The sequence below is a fragment of the Patagioenas fasciata genome, chromosome 13 (genome assembly GCF_037038585.1).
Source record: "Patagioenas fasciata isolate bPatFas1 chromosome 13, bPatFas1.hap1, whole genome shotgun sequence".
In the NCBI taxonomy this organism is placed as follows: domain Eukaryota; kingdom Metazoa; phylum Chordata; class Aves; order Columbiformes; family Columbidae; genus Patagioenas; species Patagioenas fasciata.
The window spans coordinates 20,291,548-20,311,771 of NC_092532.1; the positions used below are offsets into that span (position 1 = coordinate 20,291,548).

General features: G+C 39.0%; 1 protein-coding gene and 1 long non-coding RNA gene across 9 annotated transcripts in view; one reads left to right on the forward strand and one right to left on the reverse strand.

The window, feature by feature from the left end:
* Nucleotides 1–20,224, forward strand: part of LOC139829040 (uncharacterized) — a 308,145-nt gene that overhangs the window by 14,269 nt on the left and 273,652 nt on the right. The window lies entirely within an intron of this gene.
* BEAN1 (brain expressed associated with NEDD4 1) overlaps nucleotides 1–20,224 on the reverse strand; it is a 40,197-nt gene that overhangs the window by 12,210 nt on the left and 7,763 nt on the right. For both annotated transcript variants that reach the window (XM_065848667.2, XM_065848668.2), the window contains one exon: nucleotides 774–983. In XM_065848667.2, coding sequence (XP_065704739.1) covers nucleotides 774–983 — 210 coding nt within the window. The remainder of the gene's footprint in view (nucleotides 1–773; nucleotides 984–20,224) is intronic.

Consider the following 20,224-nt stretch of genomic DNA (forward strand, 5'->3'; position numbering starts at 1 on the left):
TACTAGCCAAAGACTTACAAAGTAACTTTTGGTAACTGTTTTTTCTTTAAATATAGAAATAGTCAGATAGTGTAATTTCCTTTACCAAGTGGTTTTTAACTCCTGGTCAGCAAGCCCCAAATTGCCCGAAAATATAGTTCTACAATTCACGTCTTCATATTCCCAAATCTTTTTAAAGCATGAGGGATTTTTTGTTAGGTGGAATAAGAATTGGTACTTTTTGGATAGGAAACGAGTCTCTTCAATGATGTCAGGTGTAATGACATTGATGTCATTAATGACGATGACAGTTGTAATGACATTTTGCTGCCCTGTTCTGTTTACATCCAGTTATTAACTTTTGTGGTCAGAAAAGAAGTAATTGCCTACTCATTGTTGTAGGTTGGTGCACACTGCAGAAGTTCCTGGCTTTCCAACAGATCACAATTCCATTTTATGTTATACCAAGGCTATAATGGGATAGGAAAATAAACTATCAGGAGTCTAGTGATGGAGAAGAAATCTTATACCATATGAAGGGAAAACAAGCTGTTCAAGAAATGCTGTCGTCATTAACCTTGTTTATGTTAAGCATTAACTGTAGAGCTTGCACCACGTGAATTCAGTGCCAGCACAAAGATGCTATTAAACTACAAAGCTGCCTGTAAACTGGTCATCCAATTTTTAAAATTATTTTAACTTTGAACTCTTGCACAGCGGTCAGATGTTTTTTGTTGCCCATAGCACCACATATTAATAGTTAAGCATTGTCTTGGTATAACTAGCTATCTTACCATAAACAGCGTCTCTCCTCAGATGTGGGTGTCTTAACCGTCCATCCTTTCGCAGACTGCCAACGATGATTGTAACACAGGATAGAAACAGCACAAGTCCGATCACTACGCCAGCCACCAGAAGTGGTGAAACGAGTAAACTGGTGTCATTTCCGTTTTCACCATAGCTGGGGAATTCACTGGTTGGGCTGCTCTGGTTCAAGTGAACTTCTGTATGGCGGAGAGAGAAAGATCGTGTCAGTTGTGAAGAGACATTTACACTCACCCAAATTAAAAAGAAATCACCCATTAGCTGCTAAGGATCAGACTATGTACAGAGTAAACCAGAACTGTATTGATGCAAGAGATTACTGGAGATGTATATATGTATATATTTATGCACACCAAGAGTAACTTTCAAATATGGCATGGAAGATATATTTTTGTATCTGGCTACATGCCAGCTGAACAGATAAATAATTTGTTTCCTACAGAAACTAAGGCTAACAAAATTTTGCTCTTTTGAATGTTCTGTGAAGTGAGTATGAGCTTTTGGACGTGCAAGGGCTTTTTACGTGCATAGATGCTAGCAGATATTTTTCAGCAATGTTTTCCTCGCTCTCTTCCCTCGGGATATACCACTTAGTGTCTTGCAGTCACAATAAGCTTAAAAAGAAGATGATGGCTTCAAGCCAATGTACATTATCATTGGCTAACGCTTGACATTGAGAGAACCGACTAGAAACATTAAAAACCAGGGAATTAGCAAGTAGTCGAATTTTTTTTATTATTATTATTTTAGAAGCACTTGACTGTTGGCTGAGAATCTGTATGAGCAATTGACAGCCAAGAAATGCGCTGAGTTTTTACAAAGCATTTTATGCCAAAAGAGAACTGAATTTTCTGAAAAATAAACTGATTCTGTAGTGTTAAATCAAAGGGGTATGGAAAACTGTCCTATTTAATACTCAGCGCAAAGAGTTTTTGGGTACGGGATATGCTGATCTTATGGCCCTTGCACTAGAATTAAACTTTCTCAAAGTTTACAAATTTCTAATCATATTTCTCATTTGTGTAGTTTTCTTTACTGTCTCTGTTGGTAATGTGTCTAACACGTGTGTACTCCTGCTGGCTTTCCATGGCTTTGTTTATTCAGGTTTTTGCAAATTCTGTGTTTGAGAGATACAAATATCCCAGCAGTGCCAATTAGTTTAAATCACAATCACAAGGAATTGACACCCGAACTGAAAGTACTGGCGGAGAAATTATTGGTAATTTTGGCTGACATACAAAGATAAAAGGGAAGAATTAACTTTGTGATCATGATGAGAACATGAGCCTGGGCTGCGAGGCTGCTCCATGCACCATCAGACTTGTGCTCTTCGAACTGCAGTCGAATAGTTCTGAAACTGGAGTAGGGGATTAGTTTCCTGGCGAGTTCAGTAGGAAAGAAACGAGGCATCACTGAGTGCTTTTGGGTCTTTCAAGACTTGGATAACTCCTAAACTCTTAACAGGAAGGGACTGTGTAAAGAAAAGAAGAGCAAGCTTGACTTATTTATTTATTGACTTGCTTATTGGTTGGGTACAGAAGCTAACTGGTATCTTAACAGACTGAGTATTTTGGAGATTCCTGTGGTGCTTCCCAGTGTGAGCACTAATATTTGGTCCTATTTTGCTTTATAGAAATCTAACAGATGAGCCGTGACTTCAAGCAGAAATTACTGTCTCATACTCTGCACTTGTACTTGAGGTGTTATTTTTTTTTATTTCAAGACAGCCCATTTATCTTGCATGTTCTCAGGGCCTCCTCAGCTGTGCCAAATCTTGTCTATTTTCTCTCTTGTTTCTCACTATCATGATTTCTAATCTAATCCACCCTGTCTCTGGTAAAGACAAGATATATTGCAGTATTGCTCTTATTAGAAGGAATGAGTAACTCCCCTTAGCCTAGCTCCTAAAACAATATGTAGTTGATAAACTTCTCTTATTTCCAATTTGATGCTGTGAGTCTAGTACTCCAGATTTTACAGACCGAGTTACTACTATGGGAATTGCTCAGGTGACTAACAACTACAGAATGAGACACTATGTTGATATAAAGTCCTTGGCTTTAAATTTTTTGGAGGCAAAAGATGTTTACATTACTTTTGGCAAAGGAACATCTTATAAATTTTTCTCCTCTTATCCAAATACATCGTCTGTTGATAAACTATACATTTCTGCAAATAAAAATGCTGTGTTTTTTCATTCAGAGTAGAAGTATCTGGAAATGTATGTAAAGCCCATAAATACAAAAGCAATAGCGGAGTGCTAACATTTTTTTGAGGTAAGTTGTATTTTTTTCTATGAGACTGCAAATTGTAAACAATACATGCATAAATATTTTATATCTAATTCTCTAAATATCACTTACATTGGATGCACAAACCATTGCTTTTATCCAGTGATGGGAGTTGAGTGACTAACCAGACACACAGAAATGGAACATGGTGGCTGTTGCAGCTGTGAATACAGTGCAAGGGGCACATATCACTGAGTGAACCCTTAATTTAGAGTGAGAGTACTAGTGGAAAATTACCTACACTATTCATTCAGTGTTAGACAATAATTTATCAGTCTGCAAAGTCCCTTAAATATCCCATTAAATATCCCATTATTATTTTACCCAGTGCTGCTGCATCTCAACAGACCAACTGGTAAAGTAACTCTAAGTAACTGAAGGAGGTGTAGTTCAACTCAACTCTTCTGGCTTAGGTTGCGCTTTCTCCTTCTCATTAACCTGTCTTTGAAGGAAGGGACTCCTTGTATCCCTTTCTAACTTGGCAGTAAGTAATGTTGAGGCTTCGCTTGGGTCAGATCCTGTCAGAGTGAAATGTCTTGGTGTACACGTGTCATGGGAGCTTGGTTCATCCGAGATGCAGCCCTTTATTAGGAATGGCTTCTCCCTTCACTGGCTCTTACCTGCTTGTAGCCCAGATGAGACAGAAGGGAAGCACTGCATGTAAGTGAACATCAGCTCTCTCAATACTGTAATAGTTTGCCTTTCTCACCACCCTCCAAAGGCCCATCAGCTCTAGTGAAGCTGCCATGGTCTTTGTGATCAATAGGGTTTTCTTTGTTCCCTTTAAAAATCAGAGCTGATTTTAAGGCTGGATCTTACTAAGATAACCAAATCTGTACCCCAGTTTAACATCTCTTTATCATCTCAATGAAGAGGATAATTCATGTTATCACTGGTGGAAGGGATAAGACACAAAGTGGTTTTGTTTCACAGACACTTAGTAGATATTTGACAAAGTCGATGAATAAATAAATGTTTTCTGTCAGTTGCTGGAACTGTGACATTTAAACAATCACCCAAACCAGATGAAATTAATTATTTTTAAATGTGAGGTAAAAATCTTTCTATACAAATGGTTAGCTAGTCTTGCCTGGTTATTACTGCTGTGGGAGATACTTCAGCATAATCCAAACCCACGTGAATGCCATTAACCAGGCTGGACCCATACATTTAGTCAAAGTTTCTCTGCAGCTCATGTTGCCTCTTTGATCTTTCTCACTGCATATGTATGTTCTAATAATAATTAAAACTTTTCGCTGATTAATAGTAAAAAATCAAAACCTTATTCAGACATGAGACTGTGATAGAGACATTTCAGTTTTATCTGAGGCACTTAAAGTGAATTTGGAGCATACTTACAGGTATAAAAGCTGCTCATGACCTTGAGAAGCTCATCCAAGGTAGAAAGGGTGGCCTTTCCCCTGAGATATCTAACTCTGCCTTTTTATCATGTCTCCTGGCTATCAGATAATGACTTTTCTCTTCTTGCATTGACATCCTTATTATAGAGCCAGAATGAATAAGATTGGATCACCAGCAGCCTGCAAATTGAGAATGTCAGGAGCAAAGAGAATGTGGCGGCATAAGGGCTCAGGAAATAAATCTTTTCAGATGCTGTGGCTGTAGGACATTATGTTGATGTCACAGCAGTATGTATAGGTGCTGTTTCAAATTAACAGGAAAAATCTTCCAATTTTCAGATCCATGGTCTGTTTTATCAACATGATAAACACCACTGCAATGAAACAAATCACTCTGAAAGTGTAACAGCCCACTTTGTGATGGACAATATATTTCTTCCTCTATTTCCTCATATACAAACAACTTTGAACTAATAAAATTTTATAAGCAGGACCTGAACCTATTACTTTTTTCAGAAACTCTGTATTAGGCCTTGGAAATAAGTATGATGAGAATCCTGTTTTACCCATTAAAGTTACGTTACATTCATAAGCTCATATCCAACTTAGGTTGGTAGCGACTTGACCAGGGCAAAAGCAATTTTTTTTTATTGTGAGAAACTCTGCTATTTTGGCACTTCAGCGTCTTATATAGAATTTGGGAAAAAAAGGTAGCAATATATATATATTTTTTTTTTCCTGAGAGGGAAAGGTTTGAAAAAAGGTAATTGGCAAATAATTCTATATTTCACCTTAGCAGTCTGTCTGGTTGAACTGTGATAGAGATGTCTCGTATCTCCTCTTCAGGAGGTTGAGCTCTGTCTGAACTACATCTAATGTGACCTAAAGAGGTAGCTACAGGGCAGATGAGAGTGTGAGGAAGATGTAGCTCGTCTGTGTGGTGTTAGCTGAATGAGTGAACCACAGGAAGGCTAAAACAATAAGGAAGCCTTGAACCTCAGTTGCTTAGAGCAAGAGTAATGCAATGAATGATTAATTTGCTGAAATTGAACAAAAACGAGCTTGGAAAAGGTGGCTGTTTTGTCTTTAAAGCTTCTGATGGTGATTGTAACTGGGAAGTCAAATATGTAAAAAGCTGAGATGAGCCTCATATTATTTATTAAAAAGATTAACAGTAAGTTTTTGATCTGCTGTAGAGACAAGATGTTAACTCAGAATTTCCCTACCGCCTCAAAGCAATTTTGAAATACTACATTACCCTGGAATAGCAGGTGAACAGCTATTTCTCAGAATTTATAAAAGCATGAACTTCACAGCATATCCTAAATACAACTGTGCTGGTGAAATGCCCAGTTACAATGGCAAAGGACAGTGGATACTTTATTTTCTTTTTTTTAAATCCAAAGTACTCACTGTCCTGAAACTTTAGGAGAAAACATTAAATGGGAAAGGTTTGACATCTCTGCATGTACCAAATAGCTCCTTTAACTCCTCATTCTTGTCTTGCATACCACAAGGTATCTTTTGAGGGGCCCTAATCAGGAGTGGTGGGGTGTCTAGAAACTGTACTACAGTGGGATGTTGTTCACAACTCCAAGATGGGGGAGCTCCTCCCTTCCATCGTAAATTGGTAAGGGAATGTGGTTTGAAGTTAGGTGTGGCTTTCTGGTTTGGTGGTTTGTGTGGGGGTTTTTGGGTGTGAGTTGGTTTTTGTTTGTGTGTATGGTTTAGGGTTGGTCAGTATGGTCAGTGTTGTGCTTTTCTTTTTTTACTGGAGATAAAGGGACAGATTGCAATTCTTTAACAAGAACGCTACGCAAAAATAAAATCCTGTTTGAACCCCTGCCGCCTTCTAGGTAGCTTATGCATCGGTATTAATTGGGAGAAATGTGCTAGAAATGTTAACAAGGATAACCACTATGTGTTATGGAGCTACACCTACACATCTATAATGTTCAGTCTCTGCATGTTGTCCTACTACAATTTGTTCTAAAGGCCATACTGAATATCATATGGTACAGGGACTTTTACTTTAAATCCTGTCTCTGATCTCCTTTGTGCTGACAGCATATGATAGAAGAAATATCATGCCGTTTGGATTATTAAAATAATGAATGTATTCATATTTACTGTGTCACTTGCTAATACTATCTTGTTAAGTCCTTCTGGCAATGAGATCACAGATTTTTTCTAACTAGCAGCTGCTGCATAGTTTCCTAAAATACCAGATTTTAGGGTTGGGCTAAGGAAGACAGGGCTGATGATAAAAACAGATGGCCTCATTGCTAACAATATACCTGAGCCTGTGAGCACTGAATGCTTGTGAAGGTGTGGGCAACTTTGTTGATTCAAGAAGCACTATGACTGTTCAGTGAGCTTTTTGGTTCTGAAAGGAAAGTCACTGCTCCAGTTCATCTCCTGTGATACTTGGAGATAAACCCTGTCTGTGAAGAAAGGTTAGAGATAGCCAAATAATGCATAAGTTTATTTCTCGTGTTGCCTTTTATCGGTGTTTGATTACCCAAAAACTCTGCAAAGAGAAACATATGCATATCAACCTTAGAAAATGACGATGACTGAGATAAAAAGTAATGAATAATGTATAATTAATTAATTTACAATATTGGTCAAGATGATTACTGACTATGAATTATGGTCCTACTTCCTCTGATTAATTTAGCACAAGATTTCTTTTTTCACTCTCTCACTGACTATGTGGTAGATACCACTGATGGATCACGCCTAACCTGTAATTTCTTTTGCACTACTACTACTCCTCCATCTGAACAAATCTTCATCACCACCAGTTCCTGAATCAGTACAGGAGGAATCAGTAGTGTCCAGTCAAATTATCTTGTGCACTGGCTCAGTTATCTGCTCAACTCTTAATTATTCCCAAATATGAAATTACAAAGAAGCAGACACTTTTCCAAGGTAGGATTTCAAATGAGCCGCATGTCAATAAGACGTGCTGGGGGAATGCTTTATTTTTCAGAACTGCATTCATACCAGTTTTACATGTGTAGGTTTAATGTACATGCATAGTGATCACAGGATGAGATGAGATTATTCATCCATGAAAGCATCTATAAGTTAGGAACATAACTATAATCATTAGTTGCAAGCAAATGGAATTAGATTTGAAATATACTTTATGGTTGTATTTTCTCAATTAAGTTTTTATTTTTTTCTACTGGAACTTTGGCAAGCTGTTTTTGAATTTAGTAATTCTTTTGTAAACTCTACAAGCAATCCTGAGCAGAGAAATCTAACCTCAAGGTTTTGCCTTGTCTTGAATTAACAAATCTTTATTCTAATTAATATGTTCCTTTAAAGACAATATACTTAATTATTGGTATTTAATTACAAGAATAAATGTGGGAGAAGGTTGCTTAAACCTTGAAATAAACTGTAGCTGATCCTGTCACATTTGCTTTAGATGTGGCTTCTTTAGGGTGACAATACCTTCCTAGGTGGAAGGAGGAGATGGTAAGGAAACCCCCGTCTGCCAGAACAGAACTTTTCTTTTCAAAGATGACTTGCATGTGTTGTTCCATTGCCAAAATACATTTAATTTATTTGTCCTAGTAGTTAACGCCAAAGAGCCAATGAAAACAAGAACACCTCTTTGTTCTGTTCCAGCACTCTGTCTCTGCCCCTTGCACAGGAGAAAGATGCAGAGAGTTCAGGCACGAGCCCGTTCCGTTAGGGCAAGGCCGGGTTCAAAGGATCAGGTGCCGAATCACTAAAAGCAGCAGTGGGGTCTCAGAGGCCTGGGACAGGAATGGGCTGCATCATGGGCCCCATCAGCCTGGACATACCCTTGTGTGAACTGCTCTCTATGGTGGGGATGTGGTGACATTTGTGATGGATGTCTCTCAATCAATGGAATATCTCACTAGCCTCATTTACTCTATAAACATTGTCCTTTGGATTCTTACTCAAGATAATGTAATACGAATACATCAAACCCATAAAACCTGTGTCTGCCTCCTATGAATGTGTATATACATATATTATCACAAATAGTTGCTGTGTTATGATCCCAAAACAAGATTAATATGAAATCAGTTTGCCTAATGTCAGCCTTAATCTCAGCTTTCACTTATCATCCTTTAATAAAGAGCTCTTCTCTCTCTTGTTGGCAATTTCTACTGATAAAATTAGGCTATTTTCACTGAAGGTTAGCAGGCTGAAGCAAGGTTTTCATGTTTCCATTAAGTGGTAGGAGAGATGCTGACTTTCAGACATGTTTTGTTTCCATTTGGTGAATGCGAGTTTGCCTGTCCTTCCTGACGGTGGAGGAGACAGAGGCGGCAGCTTTCTCACCCATCTCCTCCCTTCTGACTTGGCAGAAACACCTGCTAAAGCGAGCGGATTGAGAGCAGAACTATCCCCAGGTAACTCTGAGCCTGCAGGTGCTCCATTTGTCTAAGCAACACGTGGCAGGGCGCTGTGGTTACCTGTATGACAGGTCACATGGTGTTTGGTGGACTACAGAAGGAGAATCTGGGGACTTATTTTGCATTGTGTTAACTCGCTGTTGGGTAAAATAGTGTCCTACACAGTGGGGAGGATGTGGTGCCTGCTGGACTTTGCAGTGCAACAGACAGCTACGTGACTGAAACCTACCGCCTATATATCCAACAAAGGTTTTTCTATCCCAGCAGAAAAGATGATGTATCAGGAACTCAGCATCCAAAGTCAAAGCGTTTGCTCCCTTTTCAAAGGGAGGGCATGGCATTAGTGCTAAAGAGCAGCATGTTACCCAACACCAGATCATTGGGATGGTGGCGTCTCCCATAAGACGAGTCAATTTCTCAAGCCCCAAACGATAAACTAAATGCGCACAATTTTAACATATCCAGACTGTGACCTCTTGTTTTGGCTTGTTCAGTCATGACATCCCATGCTGACCTCTGTTAGTACAAGTACGATCCCATTTTATCAGAAGAATACTTTGCTGTGTGCCTACTGAAAGGGCCGGCAGTGTTCAAAGTGCATCGCGGTCTTCTGAGGACAGATGGTTGCACTGGGGCTCTGAAGTAACACACCAATGCATTTCAGTAGAGAGGCACTTTAACTAAACGTGTTCCGTAAGTCAAAAACCAGAAGAGCAATACCTTAACTCTGCTTCTCCTTGAACTGACTTGTGATTTAAATGAAAGCAAATTGACACTTTCTACAGCACGTGATCTGCCTCTTATGCTCTGTGCTAAGTCATGTTCTAATTCTGCATGTTTTTCCTGCACTTTCTGTGACCGGTGGAAGAGGGATGAATTACCAGCATGCTATTTCCTTAAGCTGAGCAATTACTTCTAATGAATGTTACGTGGGTTATGTGGCAATAGAAAATAGGAAAAAAAGAGACTTGCCATGGAAACATGGGGTGTGTTTTCTTTTTTCTTGATGCTTTAATCTCTTCTGCAGTGGGGATTACTGTGCTATTTATTCTTTATGGTGAAAGTATGGCACTTATGCCTGTTAGATTTGTAATATTTTGCTTTATATTACTTTAAAAGTGGGAAGTGTACTGTACTATCTTGGTGTATTTTGTTTTTATCCTGATGATGTTTCCTTTCTCCAGACAACAAAATGAACTTGTTGCATTATACCTGTCTTGCTCACGCATTTTTATCATCAGGTAAATTTCTGTCCTTCTTGTTAACTCATGTTCCATGGAGTATTTCCAGAAGGAGGTTTCTGTAGTATTTTGCAAAGCCTGTGCTGATACTCAGCCTAATACTCAGGGCAAGAAAACATCTGAAGCCCAACAAAAGCCTGTGGACTGACCTCACTGTATCTTACCAAAGTGATGAATCTGGCTTGCATTTTCATTGACTGACCTCCTTTTTTCTGTTCTAATTATGTACTTCTACATGTTTCTGGTGTGATGTATCATACACTATATTCCTAGTATTGAGAATCAGGATTCCTGCAGCAAATTATGTGTGAAAAATAGCTAGTTGACTAGCGCAGGGATACACACTTTATTCTCTTGGTATTAAACTGGCTTCAAGAAAGAGAATTGCATCTCTGCACTGCTGACACTGAGCCAACGGTTTCAGTCTGAGAGGAGGAGAGAGAACAATGACATTTGTAATCCCCTGCTAAATGCAAATAAGTTCTGTGTCTCTTTCTTCTGGAGATTGCTTCCCTGAGTCAGTGGAGTTCATTTACATTTCGGTGACTTCTACAAGAATTTTGCCAACACAGCTTATTACTGCAAACACTGTCAGTTCTGACATTTCTCTTTCCTGGGAGAATCCCCAGAATGGCTGTTTCTCTTCCCAGCAGCAGACTTGCAGCTTTGCTTTCTGTGTGCCTCTGCTAGCAACGCCAGCCTCGACCATCCCTGTCCCTCATCTGGTAGAGCACCATTCCCTGAGTTAAGACACCACAACTTTTTATGGCCATGGTGCCAATCACACCACATGAATAAAAACTTCCCCCACAACAAGCGTATCCTGGATGCACAATTGGCACCCTGACCTCGCTCCTTGGGCAGACACAGGGTTGGTCCCCGGGCACAGATGCACAGCAGCTGTGTGGACTCGGCTCAGGAGAACCACACTACACCACCACGCAGATCCAGCTCCCACGCAGGCATGTAATTCAACTTCCAATTAATCCGGCACTCCTGGGGCCAGACTACTGAATCTACAGAAGACAAAGGCTATCTCTGTAACTCCACTAAAGGTTGTTATAAAAGGATGCTTAATTCTTTTTTTTCCTGTGTAAATATTTTCCCATGTAACTGTTACGGCAAAGATGGTGAGGTATTTATCAGCGCTTTAGGCTAGAAGTATCATCTAAGTTAGACTGAACTCTTCAGTCTGCCTTTCACGCATTACTGGTTTGTACCTTTCTCTGGCTCAGAGGAGGATGTCATCAGGGTTTCATTCATTTATGAACACCATTTACTAGTTTTGTGAATTACTGTTGTTTTTGAGAGTCTCCAATGATGCTCAGTAAGATAGAGCAGGAGAATTTTTTTTTGTCTACCATTATTTCTTTTTAACCCTGCTTATGAATTTTTATATAGAATATGCATTTATTTGCCACTTTTGTCTCTTGATCAAAGCCTGGCAGCTATAAACACATCTCTTGCAATGTAATGATATGAACAAGCCCCTTCTGTTAGCTGCTCAGATGAAACCAACCCAATTATTTGTCATGACTTAAGGCATATTTGAATTTAGGATTTCAAGGAGGCTTTATGCCCCCTGGCCCTGCTGACTCTTTTCTATTTGCTCTTTTCATCTTATTCTCAACTGTACTGCATATAGTGTTTCCCACTAACACGTTTTGTAAAGTTAATGTGTCAAAAAGCTGGATTTTGCTATTTGTTTATAGAGCCTGTGGACAAAGAAATTAGGCCTCAATTCAGGAAAGTGCTTATGTGCATACTTTGCACACTGCAAATGCCTTCTTGATTTTATTCATGCAAAATTTTCCAATGCAGGGAGCACTGAGATGCACGTTCAAAAACTGTCACTGTTTAACTATTTAGATTGTGGGAACAGCTGATTGGCCCTTTTTCTTGTCTTGTCGCTTTGAAAGTTTGTATTATAGAAGTGTTATAGTAAAAATTACTGAAATGTTTTAAAATATCCTTTTCTGAATTCACAGACTTCATATTGCAGATGAAGGAAAATGCATATGAAGATCCCTCAGTTTCTTGTGTGTCTGTGCGAGTTTACAGAGCAGGCTTTGGCTTGAGAGAAACTCCCCTTTTAAACCTTAGCTCATCTTCCTGAAAAAATGCAAGCAGACAAAGAAATATTTTAATATATTTCAAAATATAACAATAATATGGATAATTTCCCACTATGAAACTGAACCAATCTTTCTTTATATTCTGTTGAATCATTTAATATTCTTATCTCTACCTTGACAATGGCTATACTGATCAGAATTGAGCACTTTCTAAGTTCACAGGGCAGGGGGGGGTCATCATCATCAGGACTGTCCCATTTCAGGAAGACCTGGTGCTGGCAGCTTTGCGTGACAATACCTGATCACAGTCGTCTCTTAAGGCTACTGAGCCATTGCTGATTTTTCTAGCTAGGAGACAAACGGTGCCAGGGCCGCGCAGGCTTGCCTCTCGTGTTTACTGTATGCTAGAATGCTATGCTTAGTTGTTATTTTCTAAATTTTCTTTTTAGCAATGTGCTTATGAATAGATAAGTTGTCCAGTTAAAGATGCATAATACAGATAAAGGTCCTGCTCCAATTAAGTTACTGGAGGGCTATTTCAGTTCTGTCCATTGTTCATTTCTGCTTACCAACGTTGGGAGTAAGTGAGTAGGATTTTATTTCAAGCAAGATTAACAAATACTGACTCTCAGCAGGCAGTACAGATGCATTAAATAAAACTTAATGTCAGCAAATAAAAGAGAAAAATATGCTGAATCACCATGACGGCATTGGAAGAAGCAATCTTTCAAATTAATCCTTAGAAAGGATAAATGAAAGGTGTAAGAGCAGAGGATATCACGGTAATTATTTTGATAATCCAGACTAAGGTAGTACATGAAATTTATGAACAAGTCCAGCAACAGCATTTTTGGTATGCAATAGGCTGCACATTGCTGTTACATGGAAAGAGCAGATAAACATTTCCAGAACAATCTAAATTCTTCTAACAAAACAGAAATAAATTTCATGAATGCTCCAAAGAACTGAAATCTAACTGGAGGCCAAAGCATCTTCTGCGATGGAATAACTTTAAAAGGACATCTGATGGATTTAGCTGGCAATGAATGGAAACGAGTGCATTCATTAGGTTAAAATTTAATATTTTCAATGGTTGTTGTCACTGTATCTCAAGTGTTGTTATGTTCGTATAATACTTAAAGAACAGTACTGTACCTTCCTTGAAATCTGCTTTTCTGACAGGAACTGTCCAAAAGCAAAGTCTCAAGACAAGATCATGTTAACCATCCTGGTTGACTCCAGGCAGGATTATCTAGAGAGAATTGTCCATGGGCAGGATTACCTTTGTGATTTCATATTAAGCTGCACAGAGAGTGATGGAGATTATTAATGCAAATGGCCTGTGGTACTTAACAGAAAAGCAATCTGTGGGATTATCTGTGTAGATGCAGCTTTTTGAATGAAATAAACCTGGCTCCTTAGGTAAAGTCTTCATGACAGAGTTATTTTAAGTTTTTGAGCAGTGTTTACTTATTTTAATAATAAAAAGAGAAGTCTGAAGTGGCCTAAAAGACAATTTCTTTGGTACAAAAGACTCCAGTCATGTAACCCTTGGAAGTGGGAGCAATGATTGCACAGATATGACTATCTTGGGCTTCAGTGGAGCAAATTCTTTGGCTCCCATGAAAATGGATGTTTCAATCTGAAGCAGAATTTTAGCCTTTAATACTACTTTCTTATGGCTTCAGGAAAGTCTCTAGATAGATAATATAGGCTTGGAAAAAAACACATAGGTAATTTGAGACACTAAAAGATACCTAAAATCTTTGTATGCATGTAAGCTTCTATGCTAAATTATTGGCTAGAGGACTAAAGAAGTAGTAGGTGAAGGCAAGTAGGTCTTAAGTGCTGCAGGTCAATGCTATTTTGCTGAGCGTATTTTCTGAGAAATGTATGGTTAACCCTTGAGCAAAGATTATACTACATTTGATTTGCTCTTAAGGCAAGGGAAATATTAGCTTGTTTTCTCAACTGGAACAAATCCATGCATTGCTTCTCAGGGCAGCCTCCCTTGAGTACATGCAGTACAATGCTTTTGTTAAGACTTAGCAGTGGTTCTACTTCTGATTCAAGAGGATTTAACAGCAAAAAATCATCAGTCAAGTTAAGAAAAGGGAGCACAAGAAAGAGAAAGGGTGAGACAGAGAGAGGAAGAAAGAAGAATGCATTTTTTCATGTGGTGATTCTGGTTGACTGATACAGGAAAGAATAGGCAAATATTTTTGTACTTGAAATACACTTGAAATAGTTCATGTTCTTTCCCATTAGGCTGAATTTCATGGTAGCTGCACATGAAATGAAATACTTTAATGTCAGTGTTTTGCTTCTTAAATGCTAAAATCAAGCTCCCAGGGTACGCTAAGGAAGTAACTATTTTGCCTCTGAAAGCCAAGATAAAGATGAGAGGTAAAAATTAACTGAATTGTGCAGACTTAGAATCCTGCAATATGAAATAATTTCCTGTTTTATTTTTTCTTTCTACATTAAGGCACCTCTTCTACAGAGCTACATTTATAGATGTGTATTCACACATCACCTGTTTGTAAGCCTGTACTGTTGGCTGTGTGAGAATCATGTTTATGAATACACACACGTGGCTCATCAAGCTGTGGTTGATTACTGTGATGCCACAAACAGCCTTTTAGGAATGTCAGAGCTATGGCTCAACATGCTGACTGGTACCATTAATCTTTACTTACATTATCACAATGCCCAGAAGTCATGGTTAGGAAACTGGATGTGTGAGGTGTTATAAAAAGAACAAAGATTCCCTCCTCTCAAAAGAACTTATCCTGCATTGTTCTTGTTTGATCCACCACTTATTCTGCCAGAACTAGGCTAGGGTTTGTGGCCGTAGCATGGATGTTTTCCATCTTGTAGCAATATGCCACGTATGTGATGGAAATCTCTCCTGGAATATAGCCTCCGTGGAAAGACTGCTCTTACTCTCAGTAGATACGGTGGATGTTGGTTTTGACCACCCAAGATTTTCCTGATTCCCTTCCCTTCCTTTTCCATGAAAATTCACTTTACCATGGTTAGCTGCAAAGCTTTTCCTGTACGTGCCTAGGTCTGAGTAAGAGTATGTAGAATACTATAGCCTGTCTTTCTTGTGTAACCACCTTTCTGTGTGTAAGCCCTCTGGGATCTTTGTCAGTGTCTCAAATACGAAACATCGAATGTCTCTGCCATTTGCTCATAACTGCACAAGTAATAATGTCACGAGTTCCACTGTGACTGGACTGCCCACAATTGTGGTGGATATCATGGCCTCATTCTTGTCTTACAGCCGTGGACCACAAAATATTTCAGTGAGGTACATGATAGTAAAACTGGTTGGGAAAGAACTATCAGTTTTGTTTTTCCATTTTCCTAGGTATTTATTTCTGACCTTCTTTCTTAGCATCTCTTTTTCCTCTGCCCTTCTCATTTCCAAGATCCAGCATACCTGCATAGCTGATACAAAGCGATCTCTTCTTCTAAATGAGTATTGAGACCACATGGTGGTGGTTACTGGTACAGGGAGCCCCCATTACAGACACTATTGTGTCTGATTTTATAAATGCTCGAACAAAAGGTTCTCATTTTATTCCCTCCCACTGCCTAAGTATGTGAATCCACAATATTAGGTTAGGCATTAATGACACAGTGGGCAGGAGGCGATTTGAAAGTAATTTCCTTTTCACGCTATCATTAGTCTGCGTCCATGGTTGATGTACTGCCAGTGTTTTAAGAAGTAGTTCTCACGCGTTCCCCTTAGTTACTGACAAATCCCAAATCCCCTGGAGTGAATGCACAAATGTAGTGAGTATACATAACAGACTGAGGAACTTGGCCATTTCTTTCTCTGCTTAAAGCAAGAAGGCTTCCTCAGACCAAAAAACAAAACTGTTATATGAACAAACTTCTAACTAGGGAAAAGCTTTTTGTTTATAAACCTGCACAAAGCACAAACTTCCATGCTTTTGGATTCTATAATCTTGGGTGTTTGCTTAAAGGCCTGGCTGCTCACACCAGAGCTGCGAGTTTACACCTGAGTACTGTCACAGAGGATCTAGTCCAGGACAAAGCAAAAACCCACTCTGCTTCTCTGATGCATTTTTATGATAAGAATTCTGTAGTGTTGGTAGGAATAACTGACTGGGATAATTATTGGGGGGCACTAGCAAAGACATGCCTTTTACTTGAGTGGGTATATTTTATCCCAGTTCTGGGTGACTGTTCTATTAGTTGATATCTGAGACTGAATTTATTTTATTCCAGCCTCACCAAATGAAGTTCCATGTGATCAGCTTCCCTCAGAGCCCCTGTATAGCCGTAGTCCACCAAAAATTCAGCAGTCTCAATAGCTGATGACAGAAACACCTAAGTACCTAAGGTATTTACTGGGGAGTGAACTCTACTGCTTTTCAGAAGCACCTGAAAAGTTTGATGCACGCTGATGTATGTTTGAAGGTAAAACTATTGTACATATTTTTTCAACACAGTTACAAAAGTTATGTGTGTTCTTTATCTGTGTTGCATAACCAGTAGGTGTCATATAAAAACAGTATTATGACTGCTGTTTCAGCTTTACTTAAAGGTATTTTGGGTTTCTAGAAAGCCAGAGGTGGAACAAAATTAAAATAGAAAGAATAAAACAAAATAACACAGTATAGCACGTTAGCAGCATTAAAGTCCTTTTGGACTTTGATAAACATTCCATGTAACAAATTTAAGAAACAGACCTCTGCACACTATGGAACAGCATCACCTGCTGCTTAGCAATGTAATTAATCGATCCTATCACAAAAGTGCTTTGGTAATTACACAGAAAACAGTCTTGTGAGTAGTACTGAGAGGGTTCATTTGCTGTCCTGTTGAGTGCTGTGCAATATGTTTGGATGTTCAGTCCTTCCATTACAAGCGGAGATTGTGATCTGAACAGCATTTCTGGACACTTTCCTCTATATACAGTACAAGATGCGGGCCTCTGCTCAGGAATTTTTAGGCTCAGGGAGTAATCTTGAACCGGCTTTCTCAGGGTCAAGCTTCCAACAACTGCAACAACAACTTACTTTAAGCAATAGAAAGGGATTTAAACTCCAGTGTACCATGATTTTCCGTTTCTGTAACTAAGAATAACTTTGACAAGGGCTGTTTTCATAGACAACTCAAAAGGTGGAATATGGCTTTATTCTGTTATATTTTTTTAATGCTGAAGTTATTAATTTGTAATATGATAAAAATGGAAATTTTAACCTGTCCAATATACTAGATTTACAGTTCTCACCATAAATCGTAAGGTAAACTTCCAGCTGAATGGAAAGTCATTTCAAAACATCTGCTTAGCGTCCATTGAGGCATTTTTAGTCAAGGAATACCATATTGCATGGCAGAAGTTTGGACTATAGCTTTTGTCTGGGTTTCAGAAAAGGCCAGGCAACAGCTGTCTCTTCCCTCCTCCATTTAATTCATCAGAACTACAGGTAGTAACAGTCTCTGTTGCACGATAGTAATGTGCATTCATATAAATACACAGACCAGTGATGACACTGCTGACTAGCAGCATTTTGATTTAGAAAATATTAGGGCAGCTTTTGTCGATGAAGAAACAGAAATCTAGAAGGAGGTCAAAATTTTCACTGGGAATTTGTGTGCGTGATTGGAGGGGAATACATATGTGGCCTCTAAACACGTGGGTGAGACGACAGCCATACATTTTTATTAGTGATAGTTCGATAGCTGTAGCTCGATAGTATGCTACATGTGCCTGTTGTTAATAAACAAGTGACCTAATGCGACTTACCAAAAGGTTTTTAGGTTGTTGAAATAATCACATGGAAGTAGATTTTTACTATTTTAATTGAAAAATATTTTATATATACATATATATATATGTAAAAAATTGACAATCCCCCTGTCTCTGAAAACGTCAAAATAAGAAACCAACATTCTTGTGATAGATCTGTCACCTTCAACTGCATGACAAACTGTCTAAGGACACGCTAAGTAATGGACACGTTATATGATTGAGATGAGCTTTGAAGATGTTTACCACAAGTGCTTTAACAGCGAAACATATAATAAGGAAACTATGCTTTCTTCTTGGTACCTTTTTATTGTATTATGTATGGGTTTTGTATGAAGGAGATGAAGTTTTTCTTGGCCAAAATTAAAAAAGAACGGAGATGCCATTAACTGTAAAGTAAATGTAACAAATCTAAGATGAAAAAGAATAATGGTAACTAATATGTAAAAGCTTGATATTTTTATTCATGCTTTATGGCTCAAGGGTATAGTGCATTAAATGAGTGTTGCCTTCAGCACGCATCACAGGTTCTTGGATCTTGCCAGGAAATTCTAAAATATATTAGGATGAAATAGGCAACTGCATGAAAGTGTTTGCTAACCTGTGGGCTAAACGTTTGATTGTTAGTATTACAAAAGCAGAAAGTTAGAAATAAGAACAGTAAATAATTCAAGTGGAGTGCCTCTATCTTGCACACAGAAAAAATAATGAAGATGTCAATATATCTGTTTATATATACTCACCCCCTTATATACATGTTATATAATATTACCTATACAATAGTCACAAAGGGATTTTTTTAATACACAAGTGCTCGTTTAGCCACATGTTCAGACTTGACGTGTTGGTGTGAATGCTAACTGCTTATGGAAATCTCTGTCAGCTTTGGAATTCCACCTGGCCCTGTCCCCACCTTGTCTGTCCGCTATTACTGGGTAGCAGTGCTGTTCTGGGGAATATGAGACCGAAGGAAACGGTGACCCAGATCTAATTGCACAGTCGTTCTGTGTCGATTTTCTGTTGGTGCTTATCTTCTAACAGGTCTTGCTGTTATTCAGCAAAACCAACACATGGCAGAGGTGCTTTGGCACTTGTCTTGTCTGAAACATTTCTGTGTCTGTGAAGTATATATGAAGTGACAGATGTTAGTGCCTCGCTGGATGACACTCTGCTCGCTCTCAGGTTCGTCTGTGAACAGCAAATCAGTTTTTGCATTGAAAAATAATGGATTTTTCCTCTAGGCAATTTCTGATTTGCGTGTGCTTCTGTAACCATTGCAAATGATCTGTTGGGTTAGTGGTTTTGAGCTCTTAATGTGTTCAGAGCAAACCTGTGACTATTTGACTCTATTTTGTTAGCTGTCATTGTTTTTTCTTACTAGCACTGAATGGATAGCTTTGCATTTAGCGACATTTACATACATTACATTTACATACATTAAAAAGAGTTTGCTGCCACACTGCTTGCTTTATGGAAGGGCAGAAAATAATGCATACTTAGGTGTGATGTAAGTCACTGAAAGGTTTTTATGTGATCCAGGCAAGATGCAACATCATAAAAACTGATGTATACCCATTAAATCTTCCACAATCACACCTAATATGTTTTTTTTTTCAGAGAAAAAAACCAAATCACACGTCTAACTCTTATCTCTGCTGACTAGATTAGGCATTAAGAGCATAAGAGCCTGAGGTCTTGCCTAGATTCAGGTCTTGTGTGTCGTCCCATGCATTTTAACTGTAGCCCTTCTGAATTCTAAGTTGTAAACTCATAATCTTCTGTGCTCCGTGGAGCTGACCTGGATCCTGCTCTGCTTACTGGGCTCTGATCACTTCTGCAGAGAAGCCGCGTTGCACGAGTGCTTGAACTCCCCTGTAGAGCCAGGCAGCGGGTCTGGAGATGACCCAGCTGGTGTTGCAGGCCTGCTGTCTACACCACGCATGTTTCAGAGGGTTTGACTCTGCATCAGCTCTGTCTTGCCTCTGAATGCCCACGAGAGGATGGACTGTACCAGGCTCACTCTTAAAACTCATTTTTTTGTTTACTTTCATCTGAAGTGCATTGCCAGTATCACAGAATCCCAGAATGTCAGGGGTTGGAAGGGCCCTGTAAAGCTCATCCAGTGCAATCCCCCCATGGAGCAGGAACACCCAGCTGAGGTTCCACAGGAAGGTGTCCAGGCGGGTTTGAATGTCTGCAGAGGAGGAGACTCCACAACCCACCTGGGCAGCCTGGGCCAGGCTCTGGCACCCTCACTG